At 38.1% G+C, this 19,089-nt stretch overlaps 1 protein-coding gene across 1 annotated transcript in view; it reads left to right on the top strand.

The window, feature by feature from the left end:
* LOC122177567 (amine oxidase [flavin-containing] B-like) overlaps positions 1 to 19,089 on the top strand; it is a 52,574-nt gene that overhangs the window by 28,799 nt on the left and 4,686 nt on the right. The window contains exons 4-14 of the mRNA XM_042867103.1: positions 2,312 to 2,416; positions 3,423 to 3,514; positions 6,131 to 6,272; positions 7,547 to 7,696; positions 8,358 to 8,517; positions 9,912 to 10,008; positions 10,797 to 10,850; positions 15,134 to 15,191; positions 16,158 to 16,255; positions 17,434 to 17,545; positions 18,649 to 18,711. Coding sequence (XP_042723037.1) covers positions 2,312 to 2,416; positions 3,423 to 3,514; positions 6,131 to 6,272; positions 7,547 to 7,696; positions 8,358 to 8,517; positions 9,912 to 10,008; positions 10,797 to 10,850; positions 15,134 to 15,191; positions 16,158 to 16,255; positions 17,434 to 17,545; positions 18,649 to 18,711 — 1,131 coding nt within the window. The remainder of the gene's footprint in view (positions 1 to 2,311; positions 2,417 to 3,422; positions 3,515 to 6,130; positions 6,273 to 7,546; positions 7,697 to 8,357; positions 8,518 to 9,911; positions 10,009 to 10,796; positions 10,851 to 15,133; positions 15,192 to 16,157; positions 16,256 to 17,433; positions 17,546 to 18,648; positions 18,712 to 19,089) is intronic.

The raw sequence follows: 19,089 nt of genomic DNA, 5'->3' as shown, positions 1-19,089 counted from the left end.
TTAGTTCTTGGAAAATACTCAGAACTATAAGTAATTTTCCTGTAGTGCTGTTTTTTGTTTCTGTATAGATCCTGGTCTTGCAGTCTTTTTGCAAACAGAATTCTGACATGCAGCACCTGGAATTTTGTCTGTATAGGAAATAAGAATCAGGCCTTAGATAATGCCTTTGGACCCATTAAATGCAACTTTTACAGTAGACTCCCTCTCTTTTGTGATTGTTTTTATTTTTCCAGGTTGAGATTTGCTTTTGTGCTTTATGAGACTTGTCACCCCAGATTTCTACAGAAGAAGTATAGCCAAGTTTTCCCTTTCTACAGTTAAAATGCAGTGAAATAGAAGAATACTAAAACAAAGATTTGTTTTATATGTCTTCTAGCCGTGCGCTCATGAAGAAACACTACAGGGAATTTGTAAGAGTTGAATTAACTCAGAGGGGATTACTCAGTTAGGATTGCCTGTGGCAGGGCAGGAAGCTCAGAACAAAATCAATAATTGGAATAACCCATTCTGATGTTGTCCTGGTTTTCTTGAGCACACCAGTATACATATTTCATAAATCTCAATCTGGAAATGCTGGGTACTAAAAACCAAACTGATGCAGTCTTTTTTTTGAAACACCTATGCAAAGTATTCCACCTCCAGTGCTCAGAACAAAGCAGAGCAAAGCTGACTGCTGGCTGGCATGAAATTTTTATGTGCACCAAAAAGCTAAAAGGTAATTACCAACAAGGTTCAGATTTTACTAGCTGGGACAGGAGATTACTTTGTGATTTATTGCTCTTCTGTTATGATGCCCCCTGGTGAATAGACCATGAGGGTGCATCCCAGTTCAAATTAAGTTCACATTAGGAGTGATCATAATAGTGTCAAAATGTCCGTTTCAGAGCCAAGAGAAGGAAAAACTCACTACTATTCATGATCTCCATCTACAGGAATATATCTTTCATTATTCTGGAGTAATGTATTTTTATATGACTGAACAAGAAAGCTGTAGAGATGCACTTTTTTTCCACTTTGAATGAAAAGTTCTTTCCTGACATTTTCTGCAGTATTTCTGAATGTGTGCTGTAAAGTCCATTCTTAGATTGAAAGTGAGGTGTTTTGTACCTTTGTACCTCTGCCTCGTGGCTGGGAAACAACTACAACTGTAACAAAACTGCTGGTTGAAAACTTTTTTTTATATTGACATATTTTGGCATGTTACAAACACCATGCTGCAATACCTGCAGTTTTGAATGTCCTTCTTTCACATAAAGAGGCTAAATCAAACCTAGCTCGACCCTTCTTCATGCAAGTGATCTTTGGATGCTATCTTCAATGAGATATAGTCTCGTTTTTTTTCATTTTTAACTTCTTTCTAAACACTTGATCATGATGCAGTGTTTCTCTTGAGGAAAGACCGAGTAAATCTTCTTTAGTGATCAGTTGTTGTGGCACTGTATCAAGTATCACTTAAAAGTTAGTACTTCTGCCAACTAACGTTCATGCAAATACACTGCCCGCTTAAATATGCAATTTAATGTAAGTTTTGAAATATAAGCTATGGCACATAATCTGATCTTAATTATTCATTTACTCAGCAGACTCTAGAACGTGTTATGAAGAAATGAATAACCATATAGTGCTAATGAGCAATTCTTTGTGACTTTTTAAAACTATTATGTTGCCATCCCTATAGTCAGACAGAGAAATGCCTCATAAATGAAATAGCTCTACCAATTACCTGTCATATTCTGCCCTTAATTATGCTGGACCTTCTGAATTCATAGTAGTGGCTAAATTTATAAAATCAAACTATTAAGTGTATAATGGTATAACTGGGACATTGGTGTTGGCCATGCTCACTCTCCAGAATCTCTATATTACCAGAGATGTGGTTGTTGAATGAGAGGAATGGGGGGTTTGTTATTAAATGCTATGTTTTCTTGCAGCTGAAATCAATTTATATTTATTCCAGCAATGTCTCTGAGCTATGATTTTAGTGCTTGATAGAGCTCATCACAGCTGCTTTGGTCTGATTCTGAAAGAAAAAAAACACAACTAAATGCAATTACCAATTCTGTCTTTTCATGAGCACTTAGGAAAATGCGCAACATATGTTTCTTATTTTCAGAAACAGCCAGTTTCTCATCTCATTTGAGCAATACTGTTCTGTCTCATTTTTGGACTGACCTTAGTGACTTAGTGATTAAATCTGTGCGTTCTTCTAGTGAATATTCAACCATTTAGTGTGGTGTCCTGCACATAGAAGCTATGATTATGATTTTAGTTTTTGTTAGCTTATTGTTTATTTTTTTTAATCATCTTGTAGGGTAAATCTTACCCCTTTAAAGGTGCGTTCCCTCCTCTGTGGAATCCATTGGCTTACCTGGACTACAACAATCTGTGGAGGACCATGGATGAAATGGGAAAGGAGGTATGGCTTGAGGAATTGCAGCTGACTACTTCAGCTCTGTGAGGGTCTGATCAGAGGAGTAAAGTAAAAATTGAACTGGGATGCAGATAGGCAAAGCTGCTCTAGCTTGAATGTGTGTAATGCTGGCAGGAGCAACAATATTTTGGTACGTGTATTTTGCTCCACACTGGTGGTCAGAACACATGTGTAAATGGCATCCTGGAAAGCTTGTTCTGAAAGCCATACTGCTGAGCCTGTCTACAGTCATACCTTTGCAGTTTTTAATATACTGGCATCCAGGTTTATGCTTGTGATTTAGCGTTTTGCACAGTCACTGAGGAATTAGCATTTTAAGAAACTTGTCGACCTGTAACATATATCCTTCTCCACACTCAAATTCAACCCAACCATTTCAGCTTGTCACCAGTAGTTCATGATTTCCATTTAGATACACACTTTTGAAAAGAAGCAACTGTAACTTGCGTAGATGAACAAGAGACACAGAATAAACCAGAGTTATCCCTCAGTACTGTGCTTTATGTTCTAGCTCTTAACTCTAAAATTAGTCTCTGTTATATCTTACAAAAATACATAAAAATGAACCACCCTCAAGGCATATTCAATTAAGTTCACTGTACTACCTGTCAGGAATTTGCAAGCTGAGTAATCTTATGAAGATGAGATTATATTGGTGATGTTGCAAATATTAGCAATAAAACAGAAGTTCTGCTCCCTACCTTCCATCTTACATATTTCTCTTTCATGCGGTCATTCAGCTTATAATGTTAATTCTCTCCTTTTTTTGCCTAAACTTTTAATTCTAACCCCAAATGGTATTTCTTCTGAAGATAACACATTCAGAATGAATTATTAAAAATGAATATTAAAACACTACATAAAAGTTATTTTGAAAACAGACCTAAACAAAACTCCAGATTTCCTTATTTTAACCTGAAAACAATTAGTTCACTTTTTATCTTCTGACATCCATTTATTTGCTGATGAACACTGTTTTGTGTTACCTTAGATTCCCAACGAAGCCCCGTGGAAGGCTCCACATGCAGAAGAATGGGACAGAATGACTATGCAAGATTTCATAGATAAAATTTGCTGGACAAAGTAAGAAACTCTTAAATATGGAAATAGATATAAAAGTTTATGTTTATATACCTTAGAACTACAAATAGGCCCTACTGCTTTGCAAGCAGATAGAATTACCACTAAAATACAGCCTTTTTAGGGAAATAAGATGAGAAAATATTTTTATGATAGACTGCAACATCTATCAGCATATGCAGTAGTTTATATTTCCATAACTTTTTAGGTTGATATAAAGATACAAGGAAAATGGTTTTTGTGTAAGGGATTACCTCTGAATACATGGGTAGTACTTTTCATCTGATATATGTCAAAATGTGTTTGACTATTCATGAGAAAATGCTCTGGCTACAGCAGGTTTCTGAATCACACCTTTAATGGAAGAGCCCACCTTTATTCTGTACTGGACCAGCTGATTTTACCAAAGTACTGTAAGAATAACATTTATCTTGAAATGGCCCTAAATCAGTCTAACATCCATCACTCTGTTGTTTAACTGCTGCACTATATACCACCCAGGGAAAAACTGAGAATGAGTGCTTCCTTTTTTTTATGTATACATCAAAGCAATTTTTCTTTACTTGCCATTCAAGAGCAGTTTCATTGTTTTTCTTCTCACTGAAACAAAAATACGTTATTTCTTCCTTGCTGTAAAGGAGATTGATTTCAACAGCAACAGCTTCAGAATTTCTAAGCACCCCACACTGTGCTGCAGGACATCTGAACAACCTTAGTGGAAAAGCCTGACGCTGGCAGTGGCATCTGGGGAGCATTTTTATGGTTTCAGCCAGTCTTTAGAGGGTAACATGTTCTTGTTAATCAACAGCAGGCTCTAGTCCAAAATTTTCAGTGTTCTGGTCATTTTGTTTTCATTTGCAACAAGAATTATAATTGTGCATACCTATAAAGAAAGCCTTTCTCATTTGTGCCACCATCTATACTTGGTTAAACAAAATAGAAGTACATGCTTTCATCCTGCTGGCCATCTTAAACTCTGTTTTGGTAAGGAATTATTCAAGTTATCAGAACACCACATGCTGTAGTCAATATCTGATAGCTCTACCAATCATAATTTTTCAAACTCTGTGATGGAATAAGTCTTGACATTTTACTTCAGTATTAGCATGACTGTCAGGCTCCCTTAATTCCAAGATGCTTTTCAGATTTTATTTGTGCATCTCAACTTGATTTGCCCAGATTTGGATAACGTGCTTTAGAAACTTCCCATTCGAGAAGGTAGTGATCCAGAAGGGTAGCCTTCTACTATTTCCCCTCATCTAACAGACTGTACAGATTTGCTTTTGGCTAGTCTCATGTGCTGGAAGTGCCCTGTGTGCCCTTGGCTGAAATCGTACTGCCATTTCTAGGTGAAACACCTAGAGGAAACTGGGGAACTGAAATGCTGAAAAGCAATGGGAGAAAGCAGCAGAAATGATAAGGTTTTAACTACTGCCTAGTAGCTTCTGCCTATGAGATATTAGTAAACACATGCTCTAATTCTCCCATTAAACAAAACATCTTTCAGTGCTGATCATATTTTACAGTATTTGTTTATGCAGACAAAAATGATAAATATTTTCTGTATTATTCTTTAGCGGTCAATAATGAAGTCAGAATACACTCATTTCAGAAAGTGGGTTAGCTTTTCATTTCAGCAGGGCTGTGTGCATTTTTAGCAGAGATAGGAGACTTTTTCTTCTATGTAGAACTGCAACTGAGTTTGGAATAGTATGTTTGAATTATGCTTTTCTCCTTTTTTTTATTGTATTGGAAGTTCAAAGGCTGGAAAATGTTCAGCTGACAGTGGATTCAGTGCTGGCTTTGGAGTTCATTCATTATCTGGTGTTTAGCATATGAAATGCATTTAGACACCCAATCACTTTTGTTCACGGTGCAATTAAGCTGAGCATCTTGTGGTCCTGTTCCAAATGTCATTTTTAAATCTCTCTCAGAATGAGGGTAAAAGAAGCATTTACTTTTAACAGGAGGGATGAGCCATAATTAACTGTCCTAGAGTAACACAAGATGTAGAATTTTATACAGTAGTTCCCAGTATCTCTTTCCTTGGTATGTTCCTGCTGCAGCAGCCCCCCCAAACACAACAGAAGAGAACAGTGTGGGGGAGTGCTAACCAGAGACCTTAGATAATTAACATCTATGATACCTAACCTTTTTAAATAGCAAATATTGAATAATCCGTATGCAATGTGCTTGAGGGGCAGGCATTTCACAAGTGCAAACAGAATAGCAGATGTTGGATATAACCCAGGAACCAGGAGGACATGATGGTTTTGCTGTCCTGTGAAGACAGGAAAGCTTCCTTTCCATAATCCCAAGTCTGGGATGGCAAGCTGATTTTGTATTAGTAGCCTAAAATGCCATTAGCTTTCATTGGCTCTTGTGTTTCCTAATTTTGCTGGAATACAGCAGTATTTGATTAATGTTTTTTATAGTGTTTCTTGAAAAATGTTCCATACAACCAATTGCTACTGTGTTCTCTTTCATCTGAAATCAAGGAATTCTTTGCCCTCAACTCCAGAGGAAAAAAGTTGACAAAGTCATTATCTCTCCAACTAAAGAACAAGATTGACATCTTTCTTCAGTCTTTAAAGCAACAGTTTCTCGTCTTTGCTGCAGGGCTGCCAAGAGTTTTGCAACTCTGTTTGTAAATGTGGATGTCACTTCTGAACCCCATGAGGTGTCTGCTCTCTGGTTTTTGTGGTACGTGAAGCAATGTGGGGGGACAGCCAGGATTTTCTCAACAACCAATGGAGGACAGGTACTGTCAGCCATCACCTTCTGCAGCTGTTGATGGACCTTTCTTTAAGTTCCATTCTTCTATTTATATATAGTTAAGTTCAGATGGCAAGCTGATACACCCCTGACTTTGTCCAATTGCACAGTAGCAACAGCACTATTTGCATGCATTTACACAGTAATCAGACTCTTGGAAAACTTGTGTTGAAGGCTGTGTGCTGAAGTCATTGACCTAGGGATCAGTACATTTATAGCAATTCCTGACTGTCTCTTTTTTTGGGCTCTGGTCAGAACATGTTGTTTATTCAGTTTGAAATGTTGTGGGGCTGAAGCGAGCCTTACCACTTCAGAACTACTTCATGAAGATGGGAATGCTAACTGGGAGAGTGTGTGGAAGCACTCCAAAGGGATACTGGAATTGTAGCCAAGAGCTCAGTTCCTGAAAACACAAGCTTTCAGGGATTAAGCCTGTAAAGATTTTAAAATCAGTCTGAAGAAAATGAACACCTATGCTGAAGTACAGTGTTGCTCTAAAATGATTGTAAACTGGCACATTGGTGCTATTTCTGCATTTCAAGAAAGTGAAGGCTCTATTAATGGTCTACTTTAGAAATGCAAATTTTATTTAGTATGTTAGAAACAATTGTATTTTTAGAAAAGTTATTTAGTCATATAAAAGTACCTAAAAATAAAAATATGAAGAATTCATTACAGCACATTAAAGTACATCGGTAGATATGCACAGATAAATCAATAATTGTAGATAATTTGATTATAAATACTTTTCATAAAATATTATTTTTATTTCTCCAGTATGTTAGAGGTGATTTTTTTTTTTAAGTTAGGTTACACACTTTTGGTGTGAGCTATTTCATTTCTTATATTTTGTTATTAGGTAGATCAGGGTTTCTACTTCTCATGCAGACTTAAGCAATGAAAAGCAATCAGAGAAAGGTTTAAAAGTTTAAATCCTTATAGGAAATGTTGCTTACTCACTAATATCTGTGGAATCTATTCGGAGACTGCATGAAAATAAGTTTTTCTTGTGACATTACTAGTACTTCTAGTTTTGGCTGGTAGTCAAACATGGGAGGTGCAGAAGTTCACAGAAAGAAAAAGTAATGTATAGACATTTTCCAAGTGAAACTGCTAAACTTAATTACAAAGGTGTGGCAATAACAGAAGAATAGAGTTTGGTTTGAATCCCAAGCAAAAGACTTGTCATGATACATACTGTCTTTGCAGGCACTGTTCTGCTGATTTCTCTCTGCTATGTTGTTGTTTTCTGTGTTTCAGGAGAGGAAGTTTGTTGGAGGCTCTGGACAGATCAGTGAGAAAATAATGGAACGGTTGGGAGGTCGAGTGAAGCTGAAGAAACCAGTAGTCCGCATTGACCAGTCGGGTGAAAATGTCGTAGTGGAAACCTTGGATCATGAATTATATGAGGTGATGAAACCTCTTACATCTCAGCAGCCATTTTTGTTTGGACAGCTAGAAAATTTCAGTTTTCCTTTGTGACTTCTCCAAAATACTGTAGAAAAATATAACAGAGACTGAAATGACTACGACAAGTCATGTTTTCTTGTTGTCCCTGCCTAATAGTAATCAATGACAGAGTTTTAAAGTGATATCTAAAAAGCAAAGTTTATATTGAAATTCCTTCCTCTCAAGCATCTTTAATTTATGTTCTGTTACCTTCGGAATAGACAGGCAGTAGTGGAGTGAACACAGCAATGTAGCTTGGTAATAAACTTCCTATGAAAGCATTTCCATTTTGGCTTTGAAGTTGTAAGAAAAGAGACCAGATGGAAAGAAGACCAACCAACTCCTGTAACATACAAAATCTCTCCCCTGGATTTTTTCAGGAGCTGGGAAAAGAGCAGCTGCCCATCATTGCAACAGATGGCTGTTTATATAATGCTTGTTTGTTGTTTTGGCAATCAGGATTTTGTGAGGGTTTGATTTCACATTTCTTATGCTAAATGCCAAAATTGCTTTTGAAAGATAAACCCTGCAACCTCTCTAGAAGTCTGCTGAGATCATTAGAGCAATATTTAGGATGAAGTAGTGGAGAATGTATTTGGCTTACGTACAATTTTTTTTCCAGGGCAAATATGTGATCAGTGCCATTCCCCCAGTTCTTGGTTTGAAGATTCATTTCAACCCACCTTTGCCCCCAATGAGGAACCAGCTCATCAACCGAATCCCGATGGGCTCAGTCATCAAGTGTATTGTGTACTATAAGGAAACCTTCTGGAGGAAGAAGGGTATTATGTTTTAATTAAAGGGAATAGTAGTAATAATTGTGACAGAGAGAGGGAGAAGGTACATGGGAGCAGAGCAGGCTATGAGTTCAGAGAATTATGGGTCTTAGGAAATTTCTTATATACCATTTTTGCCTTTCCCTGCTTGAGAAATTTGACGGAAAAAGGTTTAGAAAAGAGAGTGGGTGGGAGAAGAATAAGAAGAGGAGGAGTAGATGTGAGGGGGAAAGCAAAGTGCACTCCTACCTGTTGCTTAGCACCTTGTTCTTTGTTGTCCTCTCTTTTTCCTTCACATTCTTGAAATTCATGATTATGAGTCTCTCCCACTTGTACAGTAATCTAAAGGTACAAGTGATATATGATGGAGACAGGTCTTATCAATTATCAGCCTGCAAAACCTCTGCCTTCTCGATGCATTGGAAAACATTCACTTAGAGTATCTTCCCATAGACATCCTTACCTGCACCATTTATGTCCTGATTCCTCAGATTTCTTTTGCAACTTACTCTCAGACAAACTGTGCTGTAATAAGCACTCATTTCTCTTCAGTGGTTATGAGTCTCCATTTGTACTTGTGTAGAAATGTCACACACCCTTCATCTCTATGAATGATTTTAACAGTTCTGTATTTTGACATGTTCTGGCCATTAGGTTTTAGAATGGATTAGCAAGAGGTGACTCCATTTCCTGGTAGAATCCATAGTTTTCATACTCTCCTTTTCTTCTGATTGTTCTTTTAAGAACACCTGCATTTTCAAAACAATGTACAAACATCTCCTCCTGGGTCTGACATAAATGTCACATATGGAAACAATTATGCTAGGGGCATTTGAATACCTTCAGTATCTGAGAACAATCTGTTTCTTTGCAATTTCTGTGCAACCTTACTAACTGGGTTGCAGAATAATTTAGTTTTATAACTTAAATTCAAGAGTAGAAGATTCTTTTATTGGCCTTTTCTTAAATGACACTTCCGAAAATTGTTGTCAGCAGATCCCTTCTGGCTGGTATCTAGCACTTCCATGAGCCAATGCGATCTGCCTTACAGGTCAGCAGGGGATGTGTGCTAGTTTTTGTCACTTGATGGAGATCACTCTGCCTGTTTTGTGTTGGTTTTTTTGTGGTTTTTTTTTTGTTTTTTTTTTTGTTTTTTTTCTTTCTTCTTTCCTTCATTTTCATATATCCTTGTATTAGAATTGAAGAATCACAGAACTAAATGTTTTGAGGGGAACTCTGGACGTCAGTTAATTCAGTTAATTGCTCAAAGCAGTGTGTTTTTAGATCAGGTTGTTTAGGTTTTTTTCTAGATAAATTTTGAATATTTCCCAGCATCTCAGAAGCTCACTGCTGTGTTCAAATGCATGGATCCTATCTTCTTTTCCCCCTTATGCTTACAGGGTATTGTGGTACCATGATGATTGAAGATGAGGATGCTGCAATTAGTTTAACACTTGATGATACTAAACCTGATGGCAGCTTTCCTGCTATAATAGGGTAAGAAACAGAAAAGATGTACAGTTCATGCCCTTTTATTTTGTCTTAGAAGCAACAACTGAAACAGAAAATCTGCTACTTTTGAATGCTCTGATAAAATAAGCTCCTTGATCCTCGTAGGTCCTTTCCAACTGTGGATATTCTATGATTCTGTGGTAGTTAAAGGGTTGGATCTCAGTGTAAGGTGAATATTTTCCATGAGTCTTACTTCCAATAAAATTCTCTTTGGGATTTATTAGCAAATTTTAAAATATAAAATACTATTTCTTCTTTTTTTCTCCCAGTCATATTTTGCCTTGTCATGTTGCAAAATATAAAAGTGGAGAAGGAGAAAGAAAGGAGGAGGAAAAAAGGGAGTGAATGCACAGATTTAATGTTTTCTCCAAATATTTTGCTCCCCCAAAACTTGCAGCTCTTTAAATGAAAATATGTTCTCTAGCACTCATTATTTTTATTTTTATTTTAAATCTGTCAGATCAATCTTAAAAAGTTACTGATTTCCTGGTCAATCTCAGATTTCAGCTATTGTTATTGTACGCTGCATGCACTGCTGTATAAAATTTAGGTCACTGGGAAACAGCTCATACAGATCTTACAACCTATGAGTTCCATCCGTAGTGAGTAAAGCTTAAATCATTACATGAGGTGAAATGGATATTTTGGATAGCGACTTGAAAGCCAATATTACTAATCACATCATCTCATCAAAAAGTTTGGGTGTTTTATATAATGCAGGAAATGTAGTAACATAATGGAAACAAATTGTTTGTGGTCTTCCTTTTTTGCAGTTTCATTCTTGCTCGAAAGTGTAGAAGACTGACCAATCTCACAAAAGAAGAAAGGTGAGTACAAACGTTGGAAATTTGAATGGGTTCAGAGTCTGGCTTTTGTTATAAACAACCAGAGCAAGAAAAGGTGCCCAGATTGGAAGGAGGATGTAACCTTGTGGCAATAGGCAGAAGTGTCACTTTCAGGAAGAATTTCTCCTATTTGTAAAAAACAAATCACAGGGGGAATCCTGTGGGGCCTTCATCCAAAGTGACAGCTGGTATGGCAACCAGTCGCTTCTCTTTGGAAACACTCTGGAACTGGTTCTCAAAGTCCAGCAGGGCTGCTCTGGTTGTGTGTCCCCAGTAGAAGAACTGCTGTAAGCTGCTGATTATGAAGTAGTGTATATGTCCTGCTGAGCTCACTGGGAAGGATCTAGGGCAGCCTCATCCTCCACTGCTACCTGTCTAGCTTCCTGCAACTGCTCTGAGCTGTTTCAAAGCTTGTCAGAAGGGATAGGTCTGTCCACTGTGCTTGATTTTGCTAGTCATCCTGGTGGGTCCTTTCAGCGTCTTTTGCTGAACCCTAACGCTGCTGCATCTGCTGTGAAGAAGACCTTAGGATCATAAAGAGGTCAGAAAGTTGCCTCCAGCTCTCCTCCCACAGTTGCAGACCAAAATGCCCTTCAGGCACAGATGAAGGTCTTTGTTACTGTCTTGAAAACAAATGTGTGCATACAGAACTGCTCTTTTGTCTATTATGAAAATAGTATTTACAAAATAATGAACTTTTTTTTCCATCACACTTATTCACAGGATCAGATTAAATTAAAAGCTACATGTAGACTGTGGAAATGAGAAGAGTTTTATTTTGACACAGAGAAAATGTATTTGTATTTTAAATATACCACAAGGAATATCATATCCAAATAAGCAAATATTTTTAGGGTAATGGCTAGCCTAACTAGAGGAGATGTAGTCATCTCAAATTGGCTTTGCGGGTAGTCTAGCAGTCTGTGGATAATGGATCTAGCTAGGGCTGTTAGTATCCTAGTCTTTTGAAGTGACAGCTTGAAATCACAGCCTCTCTTCATTTTGTCAGTGTTGGATTCAGGCTTTGGTGGATAGAAATAATGTAGTTGTTCTGAAATCCAGCATGCCCAGTGTTTTCAGTCATCGTAAACACCAAATGACATCTTACACTGTGTCAGCCTATGAGATATTACTGAGCAATACGTGTGAACAAATTCTTTTTCTCTAAAGGGTTATTCTAGTGATGTGGAAGTCACAACTGAAGAAAGGAATTTGTTTCAGTAAAGAATGGTCATGAAACTTGTGTGTGTTTGTAGGTACACCCTGGTGCAGGGATCAAGTGTGCCTCTATGACCTGTGTGGTCCTGGCCACAGCCAGTCCAGGCAGGAGCCTCTGGGACTGTAGCTCCTTCCTTGTACACCAGCACAAGTCTCCTTCCACTGGAAACTGGAGTCCAGTAGAAGGCATAGTGCAAATGGTTTCTGTTATTTAGATACAGGTTATGATGTTGCGATGTTATTTAGATAGGTTATGATGTTCTGGTGCAGTCCTACGGAGAGTGGCTGAGGGAACTGGGATTTTTCAATCTGGAGAAGAATCAGGTGAGATCTTATTGCTGACTCACCTGAAAGAAGGTTGTAGCAAGGTAGGAGTCAGCCTCTTCTCCCAGGTAACAGCAATAGGATGAGAGGTAATGGCCTTAAGTTGTCCAGGGGAGGTTCAAGGTTGGATATTAGGAAAAAATTATTCTCTGGAAGACTGGTGAGGCAGTGGCACAGGCTGCCCAGGGAGGAGGTGAAGTCATTATCCCTGGAGGTGTTTGAGAAATGTGTGGATGTGGGTACTGAGGGACATGGTTTAATGAGTAATATTGTGATAGGTGATAGGTGGATGGTTGGACTAGATGATCTTAGAGGTCTTCTCCAACCTTAATGTTTCTATACACATAGATACTATGAGCAATAGCTGGGCTCCAGCTTTGTCACAGGATCAAGAGAGTCAGGTTTTCAGTACTGGATGTGAGGAGTGGGATATAGTGTCTGTGGCAGCTATCCTAAATCATGGCTGTAAAAATCAGTGGTGGGAGGGCATGGGAAATGCTTCCCAGTTTAAGCCAGATGTAAGGGGGTGAATCTCACCACTTCCTTCCAGCTAGGCCAGGTGCCAATGAGTAATGACAGTGTTAGGTTTTACCTTGCCTTTCATTGCTGCACAACAAAGCTATCATATAGCCTTGGGATAAAAGACCAGGGCAAGGAGCTGTGTGTCTGCACGTGCACTTCATCCTCACTGCAGGGAGGAATCATTGTGTGTCACTTCATAGGATCCTACCTAAACAGCTCCACTGGTAACATTCCTCTTATTTAGTACTGGTAGCAATTTCACAGCTGAGTCCAAAACCAAGAAATAAGGATTATATTTGCTGCATATTCCATATGTTCCATACAAGCATTAGCAATAAATTCATAAATAAGAATTTATTTAAACTATTCAGAAACAAAGGAGACAGATGGTACAGAGAGGCCAGTGCATCTGCAGGGATTGCTCTTATTAGGGAGAATTATCTCAGTAACAGATTACTGTTGGTACATTTGCAGCCCTTTGGAAACTACTTTTCTGTGCGCTGTCCTGTGATGGTTTTTCTTTCTTTTGAATACCGTGTTACTGATAAATAATTCCTTCCAAGGTCAAAGTTTCTTTGTAGTCTGAAGATACCCTTGACCTGAAGCTTAATATTTTCTCTTACACAGCTATCTTTAACTAAATTTATGTGTGTTTGCAATGTGGTTGGCAAACAGCAGTGAACTTGCAGCATCCTGGAGCCCTTCAGATGTCCATACCTGAGCATCCTTACCACCTTCTGCTCTTCCATTTCTGGGCTCCTGAGAGGGTCCACACATCACATGTGGAAAAGGGACAGGGCACACATGGATCTTGAGGGGTGCTCCTCATCTTCATCATGGTGCTGGAAGAAACAGGAGCAGATGGGTCCCTGAGTGATGCTCACTGGATCCTTGCAGTGTTATTGACCTGCCCTAAAAGCAGAAGCCCAGTGGGCATTTGTGAGGGGTGGTGAGCAGATCCTAACAGAGGGCTTTTGCTGGTTCCTGCTGTTAAAATGGCTTTGTTTGGTTGAGACACTGCAGAGGTCCTAGTGGAATGTAGGGCATGGTGGTCACTTCACTCGGAGAGTGAGAGGCAGAGGAACTGGTATCTTTCATTATGGCAGTTGCTGGATCCCTGACTACAAGGAGATGTTCATATTTAGGTCCCACAGCTCTCTAAGTCCCCTATCCAGTCACTCTGTATTTCTGCTTTTGTCCAGAAGCTTCAGAAAGGAGTTGCTTCCCTTTCATCTACTGCCACTAGGCTCATTGCCTTCCAGCAGCAACAACACCCTGTGCCCACAACTCTACCCTAGCTTGCACAGAAGGACACCTTCTTCAAGGGCCTTCAGACCTTCCTCTTCTTTTTCTCATCCTCTTTTTATAGTATTTCTTGAGTTCAGCTGCCTGTGGTTATAGCTGGGCTGCATCCTAGGGCACTATCAGTAGGATTTTTTCATACTCTCATAGGGTTGGAAATGAGACCCGTGCAGATACGGAGCTGGGACTGCTGCATTGCTGTGACTTGTGGCCAGCGTGGCTTTTTTGTGGAGCATAGGGTTTGCTTCTAGAAGTAAACACCTTTTCAGTGTTGTGTTTGTGTCTATTTGGTTTTCATAATGGCTTAACTATTATTTCATTTTCATCTTCTGTTTGGAGATTGGTGCAGTGCAGCTAAATGTAAGACCCAGAAGCTTATAAGAACAAACTTAATTGCACTGGGGGCTTGCTACAGAATGAACTATATTCATGGATTTATAGACTCATAAACTAAAACAGGAGGAGATTTTATAGATACAGAAATAAAGAACTGTTTCTCTGAGAGCCTCAGGCTATCAATACCTGCATCTTTGTAAGAACAAATTTTATCTTGGACTACGTGCCAAGAAAAAAAAGTGCAATCCCTTACTTCTTTTTTTTTCCTGACAGCCTAAAGGACCTTTGGGTAATATATGAACTTGGGCTGCTAGAGTTATCTTAAGGGAACAGCTTGCATAACTGCTGGTAAAATTGGCATTTATGCAGCACAGAAGTTTGTTGAGTGAAAGATATTCCTAAAGTGAGCTGCTCCAGAGTCTGAGCAATTAGAATAGATCCCAAAAGTGGAACCTCAAGTTTGAGCAAATCCTTACACTTACTATCTTGAAACTTGAACATTTTAGGGGCAGTGTATTTTCTCTTTTCTTACCCAGAAGCCTTTTGTTGTTTTTCTCTTGCAGGAAGACAAGGCTGTGTGAACTCTATGCAAAAGTTTTGGGATCAGAGGAAGCTTTACATGTAAGCACACAATCTAAATCTTGGTGTCTCTCATCAGTATTGCTGCAATTGGGAAGGGCAGAATGGGACTGGAATGCACCAGTATGTTGGAGCACAGCACTATTTGGGAAGTGGCTCATGTTACAGGAGGTTTTGCTGCTCTCTCTGGAGAAGTGGAGAGTATGTTACAGCAAGTCTTGTTTTGTGACAGAGAGGATATGAATACTTTCACGAAGCAGTAAAAAGACAAATATATTCTCATTCTCTGCATTGCTGAGGGTGGGATTCATTGTGTTTACTACCATAAATATCAACAGTTCTGAGATTCCATCTTAATCCATGTTGAGCACAATGTTTCTTCTCTCTTACTAGATGCTAAGATCCACTACTACACATATTTTTCTTTTTGTCTTTGCTTTCCATTCTCTTCTCTGTAATGGTAAATAACTGATAGGATTTTTGTCATCTCTGACTTAGGTTATGTGATGAAAGCCCTTTATCCTTCAAGGGCAATTTTACATGAGCTAAAAGTTGTAGACACCAATCTCAAGATTACATCATTTTAAACATAGCAATACTGTAGGTCAAACCATGCAAGTACCACACTTTGCATTTTTTAACATTATGCTTTTGTACCCAATGTACACATTACAAATATTACACCAGTTTATACCAGAGGTTAATTTTGCTTTTCATTGCTCAAAGCATAAATCTGTGCTCAGAGCATAAATTTACATGGACCAGATCAAGAGGATTATCTTCTGCAGTGCTCGGATTGTCTATTTTTTTAAACAGCTAGCAGTGTCTAAAATTAAGGTTTATTGTGTCTGATCCATATTGCATTAACAGACTTGTTAGATGCGTTCATCTTGTCAGACATTGTCATGCAACAATCGTAGGCTATTTTCACTGCTGTCTCCTCCTTTCTCTTATTGGCTTCTCTGGGACTTTATCCTTTCCTTGAGTGAATTAATGTCTGTTTTACAGCCAGTGCATTATGAAGAGAAGAACTGGTGTGAAGAGCAGTATTCTGGAGGCTGCTACACAGCCTACTTCCCACCAGGCGTAATGACTCAGTACGGAAGGTACAGTGTGTCTATTTATAGTGGGCTTTGTAGTAGCAAGATAAGACCAAGTTAATAAATAATCTTAGGAAGGGTCATAAATCCTCTGTCACTCTGTTGGCTTTATACCTTTGAGATTGCTAGAGAATATTTTATACAAATCTTATAACCTTCCACTTGTCTCAGTTGGGCTTTATGATGGATGACTACAGTATCATTAGGGTTTGTTGTGTGGGTTGTTCTTTTTTTTTTTTTGCTGTTATTTCTTTTTCCCCTTTTGGTTATTTGGTGAATGCAACTGAGTAGATTTTTGGAAGCAAACTAGGAAGTCTTCAGCTTCTGTTTACAAAACAGACATTAGGTATTTGAGATCAGTGTTACCATTTCTAGACCATCTTTTGCTGGTGTTTTGTAAATACTTGTGGAGAGTTAATTCCTATCAACAATGACATTCTGGTCATTTCTTTGGACAGTTCCTTTTAGCAGGCAAAGCTTAATACCTTAAACAGTGTGCAATTGTATATGGTCCTCCTGGGCAAACATTTTTGCATGAAAATAAAATTTACCAAGAAGAAAAGGGTTTGCTGCTCAGAGCAGCGATTGGCTTTCAGATACATAGTTCTTAATTTACTTGAAATATAAGTTTTCACAATTAAAACAAACAAACAGAAAACCTGAAGCCAACAAAACAGCTGTAATGAAGAACATATGTGGTCCTTAGTTTTTAAAGTAATTTTAATGACACTAATTATTGTAAATTATGGAAAAATGCAGCATAAAATCTTTTATTTCCTGGTTGTTATTTAGATATTATGGGGATATATTTCAGAATGCTGCACTGTGAAGTATGAAGAGCCAGTATCACCAATCTCTGGTATTTAAGACACTGGATAAAATTATGAGATATAAAAAGTCTCATCTCAAATGAATTGTCTTTTACATCTACACAAGCACTAGATTCACATCTAGAAATAGCGCTGCAAGAACTGCATTGTGAAAGTTTAGAAAACATGAACACTGATTTGTTTACCCTAAGAAATGCCTTGCAATGCCAACTACCCATCCAACTCAACTTGCTCAAAGTTAGTATCTCTAAGTAACTGCTATTATTTAAAACACATTTATTCTAATGTTAATCCTAAGATTCCGTTGTCTTATCTGATACGGCTGATGTGATTTATTGCTTGTTCTCCCTCAAGGATTCTTCGACAGCCCATTGGCAGGATCTACTTTGCTGGCACTGAGACAGCCACAGAATGGAGTGGATACATGGAGGGGGCCATACAGGCTGGAGAAAGAGCAGCCAGAGAGGTAGAGGCACAAGCCCAAAACTGGGGGTGCTGTCAAATACTCTATGGAAGATGAAATATATTCTGGTTGGAGGCAAAATGGGACCTGAGCATTAACATTTTTAGACATTCTGGAAAAGATGATAGAGTGCAAAAAGGATGAAGAAACATTAGACTTGGGATGCTTAGGAAAGGCTCTTTGAAAACCCCCATAGATTGTGCTTCATGACTTCTTTAATGTAAGAATTGCAGCACAACCTCCACAGATGGTAGCAGAGAAGTTGGCAAGAGAGCTTGATCAGTAAAAATGTGATGTTTTTCATTCCCTCATTTACTTGTGGATGGAAAGTAAGTTTAAAATCCAGTACAGGGATGTTTCCCACTCTATTTTATTGAAAAGTTGATAGCATTCCTGAATCTTGTCTAGAATAAAAGCGTATTGTAAAACACAGCAAATCTTGTTAAATCTACAAGTGACTGGAACAGGAAGAACGTTAATATCACCACCTCCGTTTCATTTTACTGTAGCAGTTCATCTTGCTGTCTTTTATTACTCTCAATTCAGACAGTCTTTGCTCTCCTATTTGTATCTGGTGTCTTTGATACTATGAATGGTTACTTTTTCATTGTGAAGGTTTCCTGTTTAATCTTACTTTTTTTCTGGCTGAAAGCAGTGGTGTTTCATTATAGGATGGTGTTCCTCTCCCTACATCATGGTAAAACTTAATAAACAAACCACTCAAGACAATATTGGCTGCTCTTGTTGTATCTGTGTATGCACATCTTACTTTCCTGTGAGTGTTTACTTAACTCTTAGTCATATTCATATCATCTTGGTCACATAAGACTAATCAAGTTCTGGTATCTGACATGGAGCAGCTAAACACTGAGAGCTTCTTCTGTTATGTTTTCTGTTTTCTACTAAGAGGGGTGTCTTATTAAATATTTGGCCTCCCCAGAAATGTGTTGTAAAAAGATCACATTTTCTTGAAAATTTAAGTACACAGAGATTTATGTGCTGAGTTGTTGTCTTAATCATGCTATTTTAAAACGAACACTGGAAGCCAACCTTTTTCCCCTTCAAAGAACAAGTGATGCTTACTAGGAAATTCTGTTTACTTTCAGGTACTGTTTGCTATGAGGAAAATCCCAGACACTGAAATTTGGAAGCCAGAACCTGAATCGATTGTAAGTTTTTTATGTGGATTAAATGGATTATGATTTTATCTTTGGTATTGTGGATGAGAAAAAAAATAGTGGCTTTTTTTAAGCTTTGTATACCAAAGCCACTATAATCTTTTTTTACTTAATAAAACTGCTCTTCTCTAACAGGAAAGTAAGAGAAACTAAGAGAAGTCATCCATCTGGCAACTCTGAAACATCAGATCAGAAAGAATTGCGCTTCTTAACCTGGTCAATTAATCTTTTTAATTAATTTAATTAATCTGTTCCTATTCCTTTTAACTGAGTACAAAACTTGCCTACTGTATACTTCTTAATAACATGAATGGCTTCAGCCCAGTTCTATTTCTGCTCAAGAATCTTTTTATATGTATCCTGCCTCTA

Source organism: Lagopus leucura, unplaced genomic scaffold (genome assembly GCF_019238085.1).
Source record: "Lagopus leucura isolate 7727_CA_CO unplaced genomic scaffold, USGS_WTPT01 Super-Scaffold_100001, whole genome shotgun sequence".
NCBI lineage: Eukaryota > Metazoa > Chordata > Aves > Galliformes > Phasianidae > Lagopus > Lagopus leucura.
The sequence above is the reverse complement of the archived record's forward strand: the minus strand, read 5'-3'. Positions and strand labels throughout refer to the sequence as shown.